This window comes from Hypoxylon trugodes, assembly GCF_022578975.1.
Source record: "Hypoxylon trugodes strain CBS 135444 unplaced genomic scaffold F4822scaffold_7, whole genome shotgun sequence".
In the NCBI taxonomy this organism is placed as follows: Eukaryota; Fungi; Ascomycota; class Sordariomycetes; order Xylariales; family Hypoxylaceae; genus Hypoxylon; species Hypoxylon trugodes.
The window spans coordinates 386,413-406,718 of record NW_026250022.1 but is presented as its reverse complement, the minus strand read 5'-3'; the positions used below and the strand labels follow the sequence as shown (position 1 = coordinate 406,718).

Below are 20,306 nucleotides of genomic sequence, written 5' to 3'. Positions count from 1 at the left end.
TGAGCGTGCTGTCTGAAACCTCGAAGGCGAATAGTGCTATGTATGCTCCGAGCCCGGTAGAAACGTGGAAAAAAAAAATTGAATAAAAAAAGTCACAGCGTAAGCTCCGGGGGCGACTCTTTTGCCTGATGTTTTAAATGATGGATTTCGTTGCCTTCTCTATCAACACCTAACGTGTTAGATTGATATGAAAGGTAGGAATATGATGTATAATTGTGACGACGAGGGATGATATTGGACGATGAGGAATGTTGTTAGTTCCAAGTAAACTTACGGCTTTGATTCTGATAGGTAGCCGACTTGGGTAGGAAAAATAGGTGTGAAGCTTGAAAATGATGTATGATGTAGAAGCGTTGGCTGGCGAAAAAAAAAAAAAACGTTACGAATGCCGAGGCAGGACTTCCCGAAAGTCGGAAATAAGCAGTTGTGAAACGCAAGGGAGATATGGAAAGAAAAGGAAAGAACGAGATAGGGCAATGGGAAAGTGGAAGGATATGAGGGAATAAAATGAGTCAAAACGTGAAGGTGCGGCCAACCCACGTACCCTATTATGTTGTTTACTTAGCTGTATTTGCTACCTAGGAAGGAAAGTCCACATCAATCCGAACTGTAAATCAAAAGCAACTGCAACTTTGCACTTGCATCTGCACTTACCTCACAGGTTATACACGACAAACGGGGAAACGAAAGGAAACGAAGTTCTTTCCCTTTTCCACTTGTGTTCCCCTGCTCGCGTGACTTCCCTATTAATCAAGTATGGCAGAGATTGGCATATAGTCCAATCATTTTCGTTCAAACGGAGCTTCATTCTAGTTTGCTTCCGTTCACCTTGACTTACCTAAAGTTAAACCGCCCTTTTGCTTTTGCCACTTGGCAAGGTCATCCGTATACCTTGGTTGGCCTGGTTGGGAACTCCGCAGATCAATTGTCTGCTATTCCCTGTATGCTTTCCGTCACCTCCACCAATCATTCATAGGGACATATGAGGGTATGTGAGGTATATAACAGGCACGTGGGAATCATCCAAGAACCACTAAAAACAAAGTCGCTCAGAACCAGAGGGTATCATTGCCTATCATCTCTGTGATATCGTACAACCGTAGCCTGCTAGCTACACCGTCATTCGTCCATCGTGGTATTTCCCGTCCAAATCCTCCCTCCCGAATCCCATATTGCAATCTCCCTCCCGAGTCCTCTCTCCCCTTCCGTGCTGCATCATGTCCCTTAGATACGGTCGTCGCCGTCCGAGATGAAAACAAACTCGTCGTCTATGTCGTTTCGTTTCGGAACAGATGTTGAGGGTGTATGGGATAATTCGATGGGGTGTTGGCTCCAAACGAGCTCAGTCCTATAAAAAAGAACACCAACGCCACTCAATTCGAGAGCATACGCAAATAACTGATGCATTTCTTTTGCCCCCCAAAGCGGTATCAAATTTTCTGTGCTTTTCTGTGGTATCATCCGACGGCGTCCTCCCGCTCCAATCTGCAACGCCGTATTCCGCCTTACGCAGTCGTGGTATCATGTCCAGATGTACTCGTGGCTATAAAGCGTCAAGTAAAATCGTCCCGCAGCCTCCGCCCGGCTGCCTGCGAGCGGATGGGGAAAATGATATCAAAACGAAAACAAAAGCAATAAAACCGTAAAACCTGGAAAGAGAAGAGAGAAAAGCGCAACTATAAATCAGAAGAAAAAGCAGGGAAATCATCAAACGAGAAATAAAGCAAAGCCGACCGATGCATGATCATAGGATCGGGTATTTGTACGCGCCAGGGTATATCCAGCCGAGGGGTATTGCACGTAGAGCATCTAAAAGACGGAATCTAACGGTATGGTCCAATTGGACCGGGGTATCCTGAATTTGTAGAATGAGAAGTCGACGGTCGTCCACTATCGCCAGACGCACGCGTACTGTGACGTGGCGTGATGTCGCCGCCGTGTGGGATGCTGTTGGGCGTCAGTTTGTTGTCGAAGCCATTGCCAAAATGACGGCTTGACCATGGGTGGTTGTCCTCATCTGGAAGATTGACGCCACTATCATTCCAGGGGTTTCGGTCAGCATTGAAGCTGCGAGTCGAGTCTATCGAAATGAGAGACGACTTGGACACATTGCTTGAGCCTTTGAAGAATGTGTTCATCGAATGGGAGCTGTTCTTTCTGCGGTCTAGGGAAGACAGCAGCTGAGACGGCTTTCGAAGCTTGTCAAAGATGGTGGTGGTTCGTTGTTGGGACATATCCTCGCCGAAAGCCGCTTTCGTGGGCGAATCGGTTCCGACAGAGGTAGGGGCATGCTGCAGCAACTTGGAGTCGAAGTACTGTAACGAGTCTTCGAACGAGTCCGACTTAGGACGGGGAATTGCACCTTTGACAATGGTGGCATCGACATTCGCGGCTGCGAATTGCTGCATAAGAAAATCGATGGCATCGCGAAGGCCACCAGTGTTGTTGCGGGTGAGTTTCCAGAGTAAAGTCATTGTTCGTTCTCCTTCCTCAGTTTTCTCTTCGGGATTCTCGTGCACTTCGAGTGTCACCTCGTGTTGGGACTTTAACTTCGACACGAGCTCGTTCACGAATTCAGGTGACTCGAGAAATTTGACTAGCGATGGAGTTCGAGTCAAGATCAATTCGTGAGTTTCTGGGACCATACCCTACGAAGAAATATTAGTATCGCGCCAAATAGGTAACTAGAATTCCATTAAACTCACCAGGAACTCGTCAGCGCATAGAGGCACCTGCCATTCCGGGCCGGTAACCGTAACCTCATCGCTAGCTTGCTCGGTGCTCGGAAAGACGATCTTGCAATTCCACTTCTTTTCTAGCTCTTCAATCTCTTGAAGACGGGAGATAAGCTGTCGATGATACAGGCGATCAACATGTACAATCTGGGAAGTGAACTCGGAGTGCTATATCATATAATTATTAGTATTCGGACCAAGCATGTTGGAAATATTAATGTAGCTTACCGCCCTATCCACCATGTCGAGAATCTCAGTTTTGACCAACTCAAGATTCTGAGCATTTCGAGCCGGCGTTCTGCAGATGACATTGTCCACCTTAACATCGTCATCTTCGCGTCCCATTCCTCCTGACGTGCCTGTTAATAAGCTTTAAATCTCGCTAAAGGTGATAGGAGGGATTCTTACCACGATCCATAGCGTTCGAGAACTTGACGAAGACAGAGTGCTTCTTCATGATACGCTGGATGTGCTGACCACCGATACCAATGATTCGTTTGTGATACTGATCAGGAACATGAAAAGAGATAGAAGCAGGCATCTCCTGCTCAACTAGGGTCATTCCTTGTTTCATAGAGTCATATGATGGTGCAATGACATCGATGTCGAAATTGTACTCCCTAAAACTGTCGAAAATGATTTGGACGTTGCCTATATCATGTTAGTTAGATTCCAATATGTGAGTAATGTGACATACTCTGTGTCATAATCTTGTTAATCTTGCCGTTCTTCTTGCCTGAGACAAATTCCTTGTGCTCGTTGGCAAGCTCGATCTTGACTCGAATTTGGTGTTGGGTTCGGTTCACAAACTCGATTTGCGAAAGAACACCCAAAGCCTGCTTCACAGCATCATCGGAGCCATTGATCGTGAAGGTCATTTTGTCAAAGGAGATATCGGCGTCGGAATTGGCAGAGATATCACCAAGCATGGTGCGTATTTCCTGAGGACCCGGGAGTTGAGATATGCCGATCTGCTGGATCCACCACGACGCAAAGTAGAACTGGCCAGCCTAAAATGTTAGTTAGTATATGCCAAATCCGAACGACATAAAGAGACATACGAGAGACATGATCTCCTTCATGGTGCGTTCGATGTGAAGCCCTTCAACACCCTGAACCCTGATCATGTTGCGTTGAGAAGCCAGTGGAGGGAACATGATGTATGTGCCATTGGTTTCCATGATCTTTCGAACCTTGTCCATTCGTCCAAGAAGGATACTATCGATCTTTGGAGGCGACACTACGGCATCTTTGATGAATAGCTTCGTCCTGTTCACTAGCTCATGGATCTTGCGCTTAGCTAATTCAATGCCTTGCGGGTTTTCGCCGGTAATGAATATTTCCTCTGGGTTTCGTCGACTCGCGTTCGGTGGGCAATATCGATGTAACTGAGCGAATGGCGGGAAGTAAATCGCCGTATTCGTTACCGACTCGATCAACTTGATGTTCTTACGCGAACGACCGCAAACGATGGGGTGAAGAGTACTCTCGAAACGCATTAAGTCCAACTGACGTCCAAGCTAAATTCAACATTAATAACATGCTTCACATTACTGTAGTCTTGAGGTTTAGTATATACCAATTTATCAATGAAGATAAGAACCTGAGTCTTGGCATGTTCTGTAGACTCGATATCACCGTAGATAGCAACCCTCCACCTCTGGTCCCGAATGACTTCGACATCGCCGTTAAGACCGTCGACCGTAGGAGTGAGTTTTGGGCCTAGAATAAAGATATCGACCCCGCAAAAAACAGCAAAAGTATCTAAGGCATCGGTAACGTTTTTCTGTAATGCGCCGGCTTGGGAGTCGACGATCAACCCATAATCTACGTCGACAGTAGTACACCTCTGAGATAACATCGAGTTTAGCCTACATCTCCATCACGTTGCATTGAGGGCGAGATTGGACATACCAGCGCTAAGGGCGTGTCACTTAAAATGGTCTCGCGGCTTTTGTGGACGAGTTCCGGGGAACCGGAAAGACACACCGTGGTGACTTGCGATTTGAATCCCTTGGGTACTTTCGAGACAACATGGGCCTCGATTGGTAAAGGACCCTTCGTCAACTCCCTACATAAATTCTCCAAATTGACTAGATTCTGAGCATGGACGGGTAACTCGTAGACAGGCACGTCGTCAGGGGCATCTCCCGGATGCGTCCAGCGGAAGACAGCCTCTCCGGTCGCGTGCAATATCTCCTCTGTGTTAGGACCGGCGAGGTCTGAGGCGAACGGAACGTTAAAGGCGAAGTGGATAGTAGAGTCGGCGGCAGGCGAGGGACTTAACGAAGCTCCCGGAGCCCCGGCCTTCTGGTGTGGATTTATAGCGGTCATGTTCATGTTCGGTCTCGATGACATGCCGAAGTTTGGGCTCATCCTCTCGGGCCAGTGACGCATATTGGCGAGCTTTTGCATGGTGAAACCGGGGGGTAAAAAGAAGGAGAAGGAGAAGGAGAAAGGGAAGGGGGAATTTTCGGAGGGGGGAATGGAGGGTGGGTGGTTGAAAACGGGGTATCTCGTGTTGGAAGAAGTTTAAAAGAAGGAAGAATAAGAAGGGAATAATTAGTGGGAAAAAAAGAGAAGGGGAATAAGAAAGAGAATTAAGGAAGAGGAAGAAAAAAAACCGAAGTTGTCGTGGGCGGCTCTTCTCTTTACGGTCCCTCTAACTCTTCTCTCTTTCTCTTTTTGCTTGGACGGCACTGCACCCTCTCTACAAAGCTGCTGGTGGTTAGTGGGGAGGTTTTGAGAGAATGAATGGTGAGGAGAAGTGGAATTGACGGGATGGATGGACGGATGGTTTTTGGGACTGTGAGATGTGGTGGACTGGAAGAATCGATGGAACGAGCCAAAAGCCCGAAGTGTCGGGTGTGTCGAAGCTGCAGTCAGCAGCTTGGGCATTGTGGCCAATCACATCCCTTCGTTCTAGGGGAACTGGGTGAGAAAAGCCCTGGGAGCCCTGGAAGCCCTTGCAAAAAGGTGTCGGTACGTACCGTGATTAGCTTGGTAAACTGCCCTGTAAATGCAGTAATGCACCTGGGCAGGTTGTGGGCTTAGCGCGGTTGGGGGACGGTCCAAACTCTCATTCCAGCGCTAGTGGGGGCCACCGGAGACTGGAGTCCTGCAAAATACCTGTTAACGCAAACTGTAGGTACCTAGGTAGTGGGCAGCGGGCAGTGTCAGGTTATCGATTCGCATGTATAGTACCTAGGTACTTCGCGACTATCACCAACTTGGTCAGGTGGGACAGTTATTGCCGCAAATTTAAGTTGGCCCTATCCAACGGTCTACCTGAATAAAGATAGGCCTCCAAGTATTGTTATGGGTAAAGGTACTTGAGATTATAGATGCAAATCTGATTTTGTTCTACTTTCTCGCGTCATCATTAGCTGTGAGATTCACCTACAATCCTATGTAGGCTTGGATGCTTAAGTACGATTTTACTTTGTAAATTAGATTTAATTCATGTTGAAGATAATGGTTTCGAGTACTTAGGTACTTGAAAATAAAGTCTTTAGCTTAATGCTCAATATTCTTTTTGTGTTATATGCTTCTGTTGACTTGGAAGTTTAATTGCGGTGCATCTATAGTAGGTACACATGTAAGTCAGGAGGTACTGTACCGTCTGTACTGTACTCGAATAAGTTCTAGGTGTCCTGTTAAGGCATATTACTACTGATTAGTATTGAACTCCTATCTCTCTCACCTGCATGATATCCCCTAAGCAGGATTCCCAACTACATGAACACACACACATCTTACTCGGGTCTACCGACATTTAGATAATCTATCTTTAAATGTGTAAAATTGCAAAATCTAAAGGCGTTTATCAAGTACATAGCCTCTAAGTAAAAGTATAGGTATACAGGTATTTGTCTCATTCCTTGTTTTATATCAAACCCTCGAAGATCAGACCGTCTGTTATGTATGAAAGAAAAACCTCGATATATGTTTTTTTTTTTTTTCGTCCGTGCAACATCTAGTCCAATCTTGTCTTTCAGGGTTTCGAACGGGGGCAACACGAACCCAAGGATTAAGGTATACAGGGATATGAATTATCAAATTTCATATCTGTCAGTCTATCCATTCGAGGTGCATGCCAAACAGACATAGCCACGGTACACGGGACCACTGCTGATCAAGTACGGTACAGGGACACTAAACGCGTTTTTTCCCTCTTCTTTGTCTTTGTCTCTTCTTTTCTCTTTCACATGGACGGGTACAAATATACCTAATAATGAAACATGTATGGTTCGCAATCCGAGTAAATGAGAAATTCGAACCGATAAAGCATCAGACGAAAATTACGGCACGTACATATGTACATGTGTTATGTATACATATATGTATGTGGTGGGTATTAGTATATAATACATATACTACAGGTACATTGGGATATCTGAGCTGGCAGATCTCCCGCTGTGCTCTTCATCCCTTTATTAACTCCCCGCGGGTTGTTATTAAAACAGAGCTTAACACGTATCTGGTCTTTACTACATTTAGATAAGTTTACCTTCTATTGTCTATTATGTATTCAGGTTGCCATTTAGAATTCGTATAGAAAGCTTGGAATTTGTAGATTCCTTCTCGAGTTTTCCGAGGAATAATTCAAGGCTAGTTTGTCTCTCTAAATCGAATACAGATAATGGATGCTACATACCAACAATAAGCATAAGCAGCACCACTTGTTCTTTATTGTGTACCTGAGTTGACATTATACATCAACAGCTCTCAAGTACAGATAACAATAGGCCATGGGACGTTCTTATATATATCGAAATATTGAAATATTGACTCGTAATTTGGAAATACTCTCCTGGTTTTAGCCAACTTTCGTAAAATTCCTCGTGATCGTCTACTAATATTGTAGGGGAGCATCCCGGGGCCGCGCGTCTTGCCTTTGTAGTGGATGGCTGCCGAGGGACCGGTAGTGGGATAGGCTTATACATGTAGGGCTGGGAACCCCTATTTACAGAAAACTACAGGTTCCGATTCCCGAACCGCTTTCGTTTTAGGTGATACTATTTTGGGGCTATGTTTTATGTTTTGGTTATTCGGTAAGTAAGGTATGGATTGATAAGCCTACGGAAAAGGAAAAGAAGAAAAAACACAACTTTGAGAAACAAAGAAACAGCTCGTCGCTATAGATGGTTTGGGTATGTAGAACCCGTTAGATCTTATTAGGCAATATCTTCTCCAACCATCAAACACCTTGTCTGCCGACCCTCTCTCGGCTAACACATTTTTGCAACCAAAATCAAAAGTGACAGGAAAGATATGGTTACAATAACATGCATGAATACTCCCACTCCTATTCTCCTCCCTTGCTCAAGTGATACATTTGCCTCTATACAGATCAGGGTTCTTTTCATATAGAATTAAATATCATTAGGGTCCAATGTAGATTATTTTTCGGCGACTTTATTAAAATCCACACGCAAATTATGTAGTGACTTGTTAGGTACCAGAGTGCATCACGATTCGTCCAGTAAGGTCCCTACAACCTTTTCCGAGCCCAAACCACTTGTCCCCTTAGAATACTCCTAGAACGCCCCTCAATGGCCATTGTCCTGCAGATTCATATTCTGCTTGGTATTTCATATACACCCTTCACGGTCATGGCGAATTTCGCCAACTTTTCATCCCCAACCGTCGATTACGAGGCCAGCCATAATCAGAATAAATCACCTCCACTAACACCCCCTCACACTATTAACCTCTAGTGTGCATCGTCTTCGACAGCACCGTATACGCTTACTGGTAGACTTGCCTTCGACTGTTGTCGGCGTACATGATATCCTGTGGCGCCGCTCGAGGTCGCTCGATGTAAGCGACTTCCTCCTCGGCATGCGCAATAGGTCTGTCATAGAAGCGTTCTACTGGTCGGACACTAAACTCACGCCTGGTCACATCATGTTCCGTTGGCCTGACACTAAACTCTCGAATAACCGGAGCCGCCTCCCTTCTTACCTCGGGGTGAACACTGACTGCGTATTGTCTTGGGGGTGCCTCGGGGCGTGCGGCTCCCAGACCATGGTAATATGGAACGGCTTCTGCTGGCCGAACACTTGCCGCCCTAGATAGGTATTCACGTGAAAGCTCGTTGGGACCCCGTTCTCCCGCAATTCCTCCAACTGGGATGAATTCTTGACTCGGTGCGCCTATGGGTTGCATAGAATAGTCACGCTCACGATAGCGCCTGTAATCGGTGCCGTATTCCGGCTGCGTGATGACGCGTCGAGGAGCATATGCGGGTGATGCACGTCGGTAGATAACTCCATCTTCCTCAAATGTGTCTCCAGCGATGCGTGATGGAGCACGTACCGGTACTCGTTCGTAGATAACCTCACGCTCATTCGATCTCGGGGCCGGTATAGCCGGTTGGCGAGTAATAGCGCTGGTACGAGTAGGCTCAAGATACTCGCGACCATACTGGTCGACTATAACACGAGGGGGTGCAGGGGGTGCCATTGCGGGCGAGCGTCTCTCAACAAGAACAGGAGATCGCGATCTAGCACGATCGGCGTAAGGTCGTACACTCATCCGACCATCACGCTGATAAGTAGGAACCTCTCTATACTGTGGATTTACTGAATAACTCGCTGCGCGTAGAGCACGCGACTCCACTGCACCAAAAGGAGCTGTATAACCGTAAGGAGATTGGACCCGTTGAACGTATTGCACTGCTGTTCCATCCGGGCGTCGTTCTTCATATATAGCACGTTCTAACCTCTGACTTGTAGGAGCAACAGACTGACGTACTTGTCGTGCGTATGGATCGTCTACTCTTTCAAATCCATAAGGCGATCTCTCGGATTGCACGTGTGTAGCAGCATATGGTTCACGATGGAGTATTGAGACCGGCCGTTCGATTCGTGGCTCGTCGTATACGAGCTCTTGTTCGTTCCGAGTAGATGATCGGAGCCGCTTCCGAGGTTGAACAAAGTGAGGCGCCGATAGGGGCGAGGGTGACCGAGGCTCGGGCTTGATATAAGGCGATCCAGGGGCATCTGGTCCTTTCGGTTCAGCCTTCTTCTGTGGCTTCTTTCGCTTATTATTATTTTTCCTCTTGCCGCCTTTATCTCCTTGAGGCGAGCTTTCTGGGCTAGTCACTGGTCCATGCTCTTGTCGTAGAGCCGTAACTTGTGCGGGTGCACCGGGTAGAATACTTAGCTCAGGCTCAGGTATAGGGGGTCGTTGATCTGTAGTCAACGGCGACACATGGGTAGGTTGGGGTGCGAATGGTGAAAGGTCATGAGCGCGAATCAAAGGGGATTCCCGAGGTCTGAAGCGAGCTGCAGGAAGCAATTGGTGGTGACTCTGAATACGGCTGTGGTCAGCAGGCTGGTCCGAATCCGTATTGCCAGAATTATCGGATCTACTAGCAGCACCACTATCTGAGCTGATAACCTGTGCGTCTATGCGACGTGCCTGATGCGACTGCGTTATTAGACCCCCTTCACGTCTAGTCCTTGTAGTAGTATGGGTTGTATGGTTTTGGACTGACGTAGCTAAGCCTCCGGTGCTTGGCTGCTGCTGAGAACTACTCGCGACCTGCATCGACAGCGCGCTACGATTAAGTCTCGTTTGGTACACCGACGCCGCTGATTGAATAGGTAGGGGGCTTTGTGGCTGCTGCGGAAGGTATGTTGGCTGCCGGGGTGCGGAGGTAGTTGCATCTTGCATCTGTACGTCTTGACGTGAAATATTCTGAACTCTGGGCGAGGCACGCGTGTCGGGCGTTTCATGTGGGCTAGAGTAAAAAGTATTGTTATCGAAAGAATCACTCGAATCGGCGACACTACCAGCGTTAGGAGTACCAGCTGTGGATAGAGGAGCCGTAGCTTGTACAAGAGTCAGTGCTTTTGCCAAAATATCAGAGAGGTCTAAATCAAGCATCTGTTCAGGGGGCAGTTGGGAAGCCTTTCGTTGCTCGAGCTGTTCTTTGAGATCCTGTTCAAGCTTCTGTCTCTTTGACAGAGGCTCTGCCTTTCCAGGCTTGCCATGTAAAGCAGGATAGAAGTCTGTTCTAGCAGAATTCAAAGGTCTTGGAACACCTGGAATGGCTGTAGTAGAACCTGTGCTAGCTACGGTCACAGCTGGCTGCTGCGAATTGGCTTTGTAAGAATGCATATTATCCACCTGATATGAGTTGAGATTATGAGATGGATTTCGCGACAGCTGTGTAGATGATGATTGCTGCGCGACGCGCTCGGCCGCGATGGAAGTAGAATGTTGAGGAGTTACCATGGTAGGCTTGGCGACCTTAATACGGGTGTGTTTTCCAGATACTATTGTATCTCGAAATCCGATAATTCTCTGATACTGGCGGATCTCATCGAGATCTGCGGGTGTTAGTGTACCATTTTGGACGGCTGCTTGAAAGCCCGAGGGTATGGGCCCTCTTGTGATACTGCTAGCTTGAGCCATGTTTGCAATGAATCAACTCGAGGAAGAAAAACCATCCATAGACCAGCGTCTAATTAACCTTGAGCAGAATGGAAATAGTCAATGATATTTTGTTTTATACAATCACTTGAATGTGAAGAAATGTATGCATCGAAAGGATTAGGGAATTATTTTGATGCTACTCTCTCCCAAGTGTTGTGTGAAGATGAAGAAAAGGAGAAGAAAAAGAAAAGGAAGACGACGTGTCGCGGGTTTGAGAAGAAGCTTTGGTTGGAACTTAAAATCTTATTTTTTTTTTTTTTTTCGGGTACTGTGGTACGTACCCATATAGGTACGACACTTCTAGCTGCACCGTGCATCAGGATAGACCCATATTTTAGAATATTCAAATCCCTGCCTTCAAATTCCGTGAGTACATCAAACGTAGCTTATATAATCACAATATTCCCTCTTCTTCGCAACAAAATACTACCATTCACTTCTAATTGTGGAGGTTGGTGTATGCAGATACAAGCAAATAAAAAAGAAATCTGAAATAGTAGCAAAAAGGATTGCCTTGGCGGTACTGGGAATCGAACCCAGGTCTACACGGTATCAGCATGATGTAGTCAATTTGACAACCACAACGTGTTGTACTATCCACTATACTATACCACCCCGTAACGGGTCAGTTGCAAACTCGCCTGATTTGTTAGCTTATATACCGTATTTCAGGCGCTGTGGCATCTACTAGCTCTGGCCGGATTTTAGCCGCGTTACCCAATAGGTTATAATATGACTAAGTGAATGGATCGCATTCCCGATTACTTCATCATTTCCTCGCCGAATTCAAACTAAGTTAAATGCTTGGAGTCGCCGGTGACTCAAAAAAACAGCTACGAAATTCAAAGGGGACATCAAACCCCGAGGCATTAGTATAAATAGTTACTCAGAAGAACTATATTCTTCAGGGACAATAAGTATATATAATCACGACATCCTGAGTCTTTTAAGTCTCATAGTAATCAAGGATCACGGTTGTAATTATAAGTGTTTCTTGACGACTCAAACTAGACTATTTTACCACGTTCCCAATTCTCAATTCAATTCCTTCTCCATCCGCGTCAACCGCTTAAACGGACCGTTATTCACTCAGCCATCATACTCTTAAACTCCTGACGAGCCCTTCCAACATTACTCAGTAGTGAGACTTCCATACGGACATAATTCGGTGTAAAGAGCATATAACCACCGCATTCTTCCCAATTTCTACAAGGCTTATATCTCTCTTTACGAATTCCACTCTTATATAACGTATTACACGCATACGTCAAGCAATGGGATCACAAACTACAGAGCCTAATGGGGCAACAACATCCAGGCCTGTCTTATTCTTGTAAGTTGGCGTTTTGATGTAAATGAGAGTATTGGTGCTAATAATTCGAATAGCGACATAGACAATTGCCTCTACCCGAGGAGTACGTCTTAATAACCCCCGCAGGAATAGAACCCTTCATGCTAACAACCAGTATAGGCGCCAAAGTACACGACTTAATGGCAGATTTAATAGACAGATACTTTGCGACACATCTCGGCCTACCAGAAGAAGAAGCCATCAAACTACATAACCAATACTACAAGAACTACGGTCTAGCAATTGAGGGGCTAGTGCGACACCACCAGATTGACCCCCTAGATTATAACGCCAAGGTCGATGACGCCTTACCCCTAGAAGGAATCATTAAGCCAAACCCGCAACTACGAAAACTCCTCGAGGACATCGATGCCTCAAAAGTGAAGTTATGGCTTTTAACCAATGCATATGTCACGCATGGTCGAAGGGTTGTCAGATTGTTAGGCATCGACGACTTGTTCGAGGGCCTTACATACTGCGATTATTCGGAAATCCCAATCATTTGCAAACCCCACAAGGACATGTTTGCTAAAGCGATGAAGGAGGCCGGAGTAGAGCGATCTGAAGATTGTTATTTTGTTGGTAGGTACATTCTCACATAAGCTATTGTAGCAGTAGCTAACTTGCATCTAGACGACTCATACGGCAACATAGTCGGCGCAAAGAACCTTGGCTGGACGTCGGTTCACATCGTAGAGGAGGGCCTACCAGTCCCGGAAACACCTGCATCTCAATACCAGATTAGGCATCTGGAGGAGCTGCGAAACGTATTTCCGCAATTCTTCAAGTCATCAAATCCATCATAGACAGACCAGTAGCATGATATATAGAATTCGGCATCGCATTCGGAGCATGGCTGGGGCGTTTTGGGGGTACGTTGCCGGAAGAGACACTCGTGCATACACAACATTATAGAAGAAGACCACAATTATAGTCTAGAATCTATTACCAAAGTCAACATTATTTTAGTTTTGCCGAAAGCGCATTTAGAGAAACGTGTTGATGTCCATAACGCCTCACCAGGGTATCAATATCCCACTTCCATTTTCCTCGCTAAATCATCAAGGGCGTCTAATGCTGCGGATAACCGCGTCCAGCTTTTTCATGGTATCTTCTTTCTCCTTAATAGCCTCCTGTCGTTGTGCTTCGGCCGCCTTGAGCTCTTCTTCTAACTCCTTGATATTTCGCTCTTGGTCCTGTTCGCTGTTGTCGAGACCGGGCAATATGGAGATTAGTAGCTCGATCTGCTGTTCTTTCGTGATGAGATCTTGGGCGAGTTCGACTTGCGACGCTTTGAAGACATCTTCAGTGTGAGGGTCAACTAATTCCCACAATCACCTGTCAGCAAGCATAATCCGAAGAAAATGTCTATTGTATATCTAATAGCATACCCTCTTGCTGGTCTGGCTCTTGCTTTACATCTCTGATTTGGTCTCCAGGGCCGAGGGTCTCGAGGTTGTGATGTCGATTGATGTAGTGGATGCATGCGACGAATTGTTGTGCTAGCTAGACCATCTAATATTAGTTGTCGCAGAGAAAGAAGCTTGGTATAGCATAGGAACCAACCTGATCAACAGCGTCTTGCAGTTGGGTGAGCCTATCCCCCATGACTGCGCGCCCATGAGCTTGGTAAAATGTGGTGGTTTATGATGAATCTGGACGGGATAGAGCTAAGAGCGCATTCACTGAATTGAATAGCTGGGCAAGGTGTCAGGGTGCTGGTGGTGGGGCTGATTTATGAACACCCTCCCGTCGGATGCATGCAGCGTCTTATCGATAAGACAATTATGTGCTGAAGTCGCACGACATGAAGCAAGAGCTCAGCAGGTACCTTCATAAACTTTCAGTTCCCAGCGTAACTAAACAAATAAACATTGAAATTACCCATCTCTATTCAATTTAATCAGTTAGGAATGGAATGAAGTCTATCCTAACCCACCGCCCAGCACGGCGCCGACTGCTCAGACATCTCAATCATAGACATAATAAACACCATCATGTCCACTACAGCACAACCCCAAAACGCCCCATAATCTACCCCGAAGCTCCTAATCATAGCGAACACCATGATCTCGCATCCTACGCCGCATACGCAGAGCGCACCGGCCTAGACCAGAAATCCAAGACGTACATCGGCACGCGGTATGAGTACACCGTAGCCAACGCTCTTACCACCCTCGGTTTCGAGTTACGTCGGATAGGCGGGAAATCCGACCGGGGGATCGATTTGATGGGGTTATGGCATATCCCCGCCGCATCATCCCCTTCTTCCCCCTCTAACACCACGCCCTCTCCCTCTACAGAGACAACCCCCACGACGGCCCTACGCATCCTAATCCAATGCAAACTGAGCACGACCCTCAGCACGACCAAAATCGGACCGCACCACGTCCGCGAGCTCGAAGGCGCCTTTGCAGGCGGACCTCCCGGTTTCCGTCGCGGACCGGGTCTTCTAGCGCTACTCGTTGCTCCGCGACCCGCGACTAAGGGCGTGCGTGATGCGCTAGGAGGGAGTAGGAGGCCGTTAGGGTATGTGTGTTGCTCGCCGGAGGGCCGGCTGGAGCAGATGTTGTGGAATCCGCAGGTGGAAGAGGAGGGGCTTGAGGGTGTTGGTGTTGGGGTGCAGTTTGTTCGGAAAGAGGGCAATGGGGAGGGGAAAGAAGAGGGAGGCGAGGAGAAAAGGCTGACGTTGACTTGGAAGGGGAGGCCGTATGTGCCTTACCAACGACCTATAGGCGAGTCGGGTGAAGCTTAGTTGTGGTTGATTTGAAGCTGCAAATTATATGACCGGAATATGAGGAGGCTTATGGAATGCTCAGCGTGCATTGAAGTTAGATACCCAAGATTATGCATCATGGTAACATCCAGATTGCCACAACAAATGCACATGTCATCACGAATTCCACACGGTTAATAGCTTTGGTAACCCTAAGGATCGTAGACTATATGTATATATAAACCGTCCTCCGGTATAAATGTAAACTGCGAAATACGAGATATGTCCTAACTACCCGATTTCCACTCGTCGCAAGCTATCCGATAGCATTGCCATGGTCCCTAACCCAGACCTGCTCTCGAAAATGAAGCACAAAAGCCGCCTGACCATCCGTTCCATACCATTTCAAGCATTGCTATGGTATAGTAAAGTATGTAACCCTGGAAGCATCCAGGTATCCGCGAAGAATCCCCTCATAGAGGACCGGTTTTTGCATCTGGATCCGAATCAATCTTCCCAAATAGCAGCCTTAGCTCGTTCCGCTTCCTCCTTCCTCCGCTTCTCAGCCTCTTTCTCCTCCTCACGCCTCTTCCGCTCCTTCTCCCTAACCGCACGATCATACGCACGCTGCTCCTCCGTAGGTCGCGGAGCACGCACACCCAACGCACTAGCAATCATCCGTCTAGCCACCGCATCCGTCTTCTCCGGCCTCCGTCCACCCTCCTCACTAATCGGCGAAATCGGGCCCTGCCAAGGCGGCGTCGAAGTCGACGAAACCGACGGAGAAATCGGCGTCGGCGGCGGAGCGTTGAATCCCGAACCGTCGACTTTAAGACCGTTCTTCTCAACGGATGGAGATGAGGGGGGGAGTACGATATCGGGTTCCTTGGACGAGGGCTCTTCTTCGTCTACGTCTTCGTCTTCCCAGGAATCGGCTACTGGGGCGGGTTTCTTGGCTTTGGATTTTATTTTCGCGCGCGTGTCTCGGGTGTCGAGAGACAGGTCTGACATTGCTTGGGTGGCCATTGTGTTTGATGCGGGTTGCCGCTGTTGGCTTTCTGTTTTTGGCGTGAGGGGTGGAATTAAATATGTGTAAGGTAAGGCTCCCCCGGTTATCGAGGATGGACTGCGAAATGTATGTATGTATGTATGCGCTGGAATTATCGCGCAATGATGACGAAGAGAATTATATATGGCAACCTCGATATTAAATAATTAAGATGAAAGGAAGGAGAACAGGATCTGCGGGAAAAGAAAGATCAAGGGTCGCAATTGTCGATTGCCTTACGGCAAGCCGAGCAGGATCTAGGATTTAAGGTCTAAGCTGACGTATTAAGTTATAAAATTATGCAAGTTTGTCGCTCCTGGATCCCGATTCAAGACGGAGAGCCGGGAACCTTAACCTCTAAGGTGCGTAAAGTGCGAGTGTGGGGGCCCATGGTGCTCCACTTCCCCGCAAAGTCAGATCAAAGTCCTAGGATGGCGAGCCGTGGTCCGCATTGACCCATACGGATTGATCATTGTTTCTCACTCAAAATAGTATCGAAACTTCAGTGCCTCTTCCTTTGTTCCTACCAAGCTGTTTGAAATCTATATATACGGGTGGTAGTTGACCGAGCTTGCGAGGTGGTATTCATTGTCGATCAGGGGTTCTAGAACATCCTGAAAATGGACCCTGAACCATGATAAAGCAGATGCACGATAACCGAAGCTTGGGTGAAGCCTAGACTTAATGTCTTGGATCGTTTTGTTTTGAAAATACTAAGCATATAATTTAAGTAAAAACTAAGAACTTTTCATATTTTGTATAATGAACCTTATTTTTATCGTGGCTGCTAGGTTTACTAATGAAATGACAAAGTGAGATCAATTGCTTATTATTGAATCTCGTTATACGACTGAACAAGGGAATTATGGTTAATGGTATGCGATTTGCCTAGCTGATCTGTAGATCTAGATCTACTGGGTGAGCTTTTATATTGGCCGTAAACCTGAAAAAAAGAGGAACGAGTTATATCTGTTGCGAAGCGTGTCTGAGGATACACCACAGCTCTAAGTGACTCAATCGGGGGATGGTTCAATCTGTATCTTCACTATATAGATCTACGCCTACTCCTCGCAGGGCATCTACCGCCCACTTCGGGTATTTATCTTTATCTGAATACAGATTTGCGAAGAATCGTCGCAAAAACGCGGGATACTTATCCTCGATAATCGCAGCCCTAACCCCTCTCATCAGGTCGAGTTGGTACCACACATTATGCATAGTAAGGAGATGCGCAGCGACGGTCTCCTTAGCTGTGTTGTGATGAACGAAGGCACGAGTAATACACATACCATCTCTGCGACAGCACATGCACCCGCAACCCTCTTCTATAGGCCCGAAATCATTGGCATATTTCGCGTTGCGGAGGTTTAGAACGCCATGTTTCGTAATCGCATTTCCAAACCGGGCTGTGCGTGTCGGCCACACACAGTCGAACATGTCGGCTCCGAGAGCTACACTAACGACCAGGTCCTCAGGATAGCCAATTCCCATCACATAACGTGGCTTTAGCTCTGGTAGAAGTTCAGTGCAAGTCACTACTACGCGACAGTAGTCCTCCTTTGCTTCACCGCCACTGAGCCCACCGATAGCGATACCCGGAGTATCTCGAGCGACCATTTCCCTGCAGCACTCCTGACGCATGTCGAGGTCCAGCCCGCCTTGGATAATGCAGAAAAGGTTCTGGGTGGTGGGGTTTTTGTGCGCCACAATACACCGGTCCAGCCACCGAACACTGCGCTCCATGGCCTCTCGCATTCGTACGTAGTCTGGCGAAGTTGTGACCAATACATCGTCTAGCTGCATCATGATGTCACTGCCGATAGTATTTTGTAGTGATATGGAATGCTCCGGTGTGAGAAGCATCGGAGTGCCATCGTGGGGGCTTAAAAACCTGACACCCTCTTCCGTGATATTGGCAAGCTTAAGCAGGCTAACCATTTGGAAGCTACTCAAAGTAAGTCAGTCGTTCACATTCCGACATAGCCTATTGAATCATCATAACTACTGGGATGCTTCATACCCTCCGCTATCCGTAAGTAGGTTATAGTTCCATCCTTGTAACTTATGCGCCCCTCCAATCGCAGCAAGAACCTCCTGCCTAGGCTTTAAGCCCAGATGATAGGTGTTATTTAAACACAACCGACATCCTGTCTCTTCCAATTGTTCTGGCGTCAAACCTTTTAATGAGGCTTGTGTCGCCACGGGCATGAACATCGGAAGCTGAACCGGTCCATGAGGAAGGGTTAGGGTAGAAGCACGTGCTCGTGTAGTCTGAGATGACTGATTGTTAGACTAAAATCCTTTGGGATTTTTGATTACAACGGGTAAGACTTTTTTGTGTGATGGGGTGAGATGAGGGGGAAATTCTATGCGAACTTACGGAACACCTTGCGATGAGATCAAAAGTGAGAGCAGGTGAAGATGAAGAGGCTATTACGGAAGCCATTCTTCTAAACAAACGGACAAGGATCGATTCGTATGTATGTATCGAAATTGGATTGACCCTGTTCACTCACATGCAATTACTGGTAGAATTGCTACGTCATAGGGGTTAGTAAGAAGGTAGGTACCGAGGTGTATCAAATGTTCATCAATCGTCCCTGACTTCCACGATGTTTTTAGTAAGTGGAGTCATAAAAAGGAAACTGGGGTGATATGTGCATGAGGCTGCATAAGGAAGTTAATTAAGTTTGACGAGTTGCTTGAGGAAGGAATTTTTCACTCGTAAATTGTGTTCCATTTTCAACCTTGTCCGCTTATTCGAAGAGCTGCTTAATTTTAGGTGGGCTTGGGCTGGACTTCACAACTAAGAGTGGTCCGTTTATTCGTGTGGCTAACCTATCGCATCTCATAAAATTTTATTACCAAGCCTTTTCTTGTCATATAGCATTATGAATATTGAGATTGTATTATATAGAATTTTTAAGTCATTTGATAGGTGGAATTTTCATATGATCATTAAAAAAAGAAAGGTAGAAAAAAAAGAAATTGTTAGGCAGTTAGGCCGTAATGATTTCATTTCCTCAAATGTCGGCAGGCAAACCAAAAATACATGTAATAAGACAAGACCACATACCTTAGTACTTAGTAAGGATGTACTGTAGTTAGCGCCCGCTCAGCCCTTTCCAGAAGCCTTGCGCCCCCATCACGGAGTAAAAAAATAGTGGGTTTGTGGCCTGACAGGCCCTGTAAGCCGTTCCGAATTCGGGAACGTTCGGGCGTAAAGTACCAACGACGCGGCTCTATCAATTCAACCTATTCTACCTGTTCAACCTTTTGGGACATGGGGAAGCAATTTTTTGTCTGCCTCCTTCCTCGAAAATCCGCCAAAATCATACGATTTCCTTACATTGCTGGGAAAGGGGACTCGAGACCAGTCCACCCGCCCTTTCTTTCTTTGTCGAATGAGACGCTACGATACGAATAAGATGGTTCTGGCCTTTTTTTTCTTATGATTTTTTTTTTCTTTTGTTCCTTTCTTATTCACGTTTCATTATAAGATTTTCATTAACCTAACACATGCTAATAGGTACAACATACAAACATTCATTCATTATACGTACATGTGTGTATGTACCACATACAACAAATTCATACAGTACATCAGTCAAATTATTATCACTTATTAGGCGTCGTCAATGCTTGTGGTCTCTCCAACTTTTGCTTCTGCCACTACTTGCCACTAGGAAGTTCACGGGCGGCTATAATCTTCTACGTCGCCTTTGCATCTCGGCAAATATACCATAATCGCTTATACTTCTCGCGTCATCCCGGGAAACCCCCAGGTACATTCGCTGTTTTTAATTCATTACGCATTACCACGTTGATGGAGCTTAAGTGAGCTGCCTCACTTGGCCTATCCGCCGGACCAACTAGTCACTTCTGATTTGTGTCGGGTTCGTGTAACGGCCTGGGCCTGGCTGATAGGAAAATTATCGATCATCATCTTGGCGACTCGTCTCGCAGATGTGCCCGGACGATCTTCTTCCTTGGCGTTTTCGTGGTACA

General features: G+C 46.6%; 7 protein-coding genes and 1 non-coding gene across 8 annotated transcripts; 2 read left to right on the top strand and 6 right to left on the bottom strand.

Moving 5' to 3' along the window:
• Nucleotides 1-1,823: 1,823 nt before the first annotated feature.
• On the bottom strand, nt 1,824-5,150 carry F4822DRAFT_431059 (uncharacterized protein; the record flags this gene model as incomplete). Its single annotated transcript, XM_051461421.1, has 8 exons — nt 1,824-2,648; nt 2,706-2,903; nt 2,964-3,085; nt 3,144-3,386; nt 3,433-3,745; nt 3,797-4,255; nt 4,315-4,584; nt 4,650-5,150. 8 exons carry the CDS (start codon nt 5,148-5,150, stop codon nt 1,824-1,826), a joined length of 2,931 nt encoding a protein of 976 aa, XP_051311959.1.
• A 2,597-nt stretch (nt 5,151-7,747) lies between these two features.
• On the bottom strand, nt 7,748-11,398 carry F4822DRAFT_409176 (uncharacterized protein). Its single transcript, XM_051458637.1, has one exon. It carries the CDS (start codon nt 11,160-11,162, stop codon nt 8,487-8,489), a length of 2,676 nt encoding a protein of 891 aa, XP_051311958.1. The 5' UTR covers nt 11,163-11,398; the 3' UTR covers nt 7,748-8,486.
• A 300-nt stretch (nt 11,399-11,698) lies between these two features.
• On the bottom strand, nt 11,699-11,798 carry F4822DRAFT_t89. Its single transcript has one exon. It is a non-coding gene; the product is annotated as a tRNA-His (tRNA).
• A 165-nt stretch (nt 11,799-11,963) lies between these two features.
• On the top strand, nt 11,964-13,438 carry F4822DRAFT_307629 (pyrimidine 5-nucleotidase). Its single transcript, XM_051455281.1, has 4 exons — nt 11,964-12,516; nt 12,570-12,598; nt 12,655-13,116; nt 13,168-13,438. Exons 1-4 carry the CDS (start codon nt 12,458-12,460, stop codon nt 13,338-13,340), a joined length of 723 nt encoding a protein of 240 aa, XP_051311957.1. The 5' UTR covers nt 11,964-12,457; the 3' UTR covers nt 13,341-13,438.
• A 23-nt stretch (nt 13,439-13,461) lies between these two features.
• Nucleotides 13,462-14,225, bottom strand: F4822DRAFT_409174 (CSE2-domain-containing protein). The gene is made up of 3 exons (XM_051458636.1): nt 14,101-14,225; nt 13,926-14,040; nt 13,462-13,855 (listed from the first exon to the last, which is right to left on the bottom strand). Exons 1-3 carry the CDS (start codon nt 14,140-14,142, stop codon nt 13,596-13,598), a joined length of 417 nt encoding a protein of 138 aa, XP_051311956.1. The 5' UTR covers nt 14,143-14,225; the 3' UTR covers nt 13,462-13,595.
• A 98-nt stretch (nt 14,226-14,323) lies between these two features.
• F4822DRAFT_409173 (uncharacterized protein) lies at nt 14,324-15,441 on the top strand. Its single transcript, XM_051458635.1, has one exon. The coding sequence runs from the start codon at nt 14,453-14,455 to the stop codon at nt 15,287-15,289; it is 837 nt and encodes a 278-aa protein (XP_051311955.1). The 5' UTR covers nt 14,324-14,452; the 3' UTR covers nt 15,290-15,441.
• Nucleotides 15,442-15,757: 316 nt separating this feature from the next.
• On the bottom strand, nt 15,758-16,276 carry F4822DRAFT_431054 (uncharacterized protein; the record flags this gene model as incomplete). Its single annotated transcript, XM_051461420.1, has 1 exon — nt 15,758-16,276. One exon carries the CDS (start codon nt 16,274-16,276, stop codon nt 15,758-15,760), a length of 519 nt encoding a protein of 172 aa, XP_051311954.1.
• A 1,045-nt stretch (nt 16,277-17,321) lies between these two features.
• Nucleotides 17,322-19,249, bottom strand: F4822DRAFT_409169 (Queuine tRNA-ribosyltransferase). The gene is made up of 3 exons (XM_051458634.1): nt 18,679-19,249; nt 18,319-18,569; nt 17,322-18,243 (listed from the first exon to the last, which is right to left on the bottom strand). Exons 1-3 carry the CDS (start codon nt 18,742-18,744, stop codon nt 17,328-17,330), a joined length of 1,233 nt encoding a protein of 410 aa, XP_051311953.1. The 5' UTR covers nt 18,745-19,249; the 3' UTR covers nt 17,322-17,327.
• Between the last annotated feature and the right edge of the window lie 1,057 nt (nt 19,250-20,306).

Coding starts and splice junctions, on each gene's coding strand:
- F4822DRAFT_409176 (XM_051458637.1), bottom strand. CDS start 11,162: ATGGCTCAAGCTAGCAGTATCACAAGAGGGCCCATACCCTCGGGCTTT.
- F4822DRAFT_307629 (XM_051455281.1), top strand. CDS start 12,458: ATGGGATCACAAACTACAGAGCCTAATGGGGCAACAACATCCAGGCCT. Junction 12,599..12,654: donor CAATTGCCTCTACCCGAGGA/GTACGTCTTAAT, acceptor CAACCAGTATAG/GCGCCAAAGTACACGACTTA. Junction 13,117..13,167: donor TGAAGATTGTTATTTTGTTG/GTAGGTACATTC, acceptor ACTTGCATCTAG/ACGACTCATACGGCAACATA.
- F4822DRAFT_409174 (XM_051458636.1), bottom strand. CDS start 14,142: ATGGGGGATAGGCTCACCCAACTGCAAGACGCTGTTGATCAG. Junction 14,041..14,100: donor TGCAAGACGCTGTTGATCAG/GTTGGTTCCTAT, acceptor TAGATGGTCTAG/CTAGCACAACAATTCGTCGC. Junction 13,856..13,925: donor AGAGCCAGACCAGCAAGAGG/GTATGCTATTAG, acceptor TGTGGGAATTAG/TTGACCCTCACACTGAAGAT.
- F4822DRAFT_409173 (XM_051458635.1), top strand. CDS start 14,453: ATGAAGTCTATCCTAACCCACCGCCCAGCACGGCGCCGACTGCTCAGA.
- F4822DRAFT_409169 (XM_051458634.1), bottom strand. CDS start 18,744: ATGGCTTCCGTAATAGCCTCTTCATCTTCACCTGCTCTCACTTTTGAT. Junction 18,570..18,678: donor ATCTCATCGCAAGGTGTTCC/GTAAGTTCGCAT, acceptor CAGTCATCTCAG/ACTACACGAGCACGTGCTTC. Junction 18,244..18,318: donor CTACTTACGGATAGCGGAGG/GTATGAAGCATC, acceptor TACTTTGAGTAG/CTTCCAAATGGTTAGCCTGC.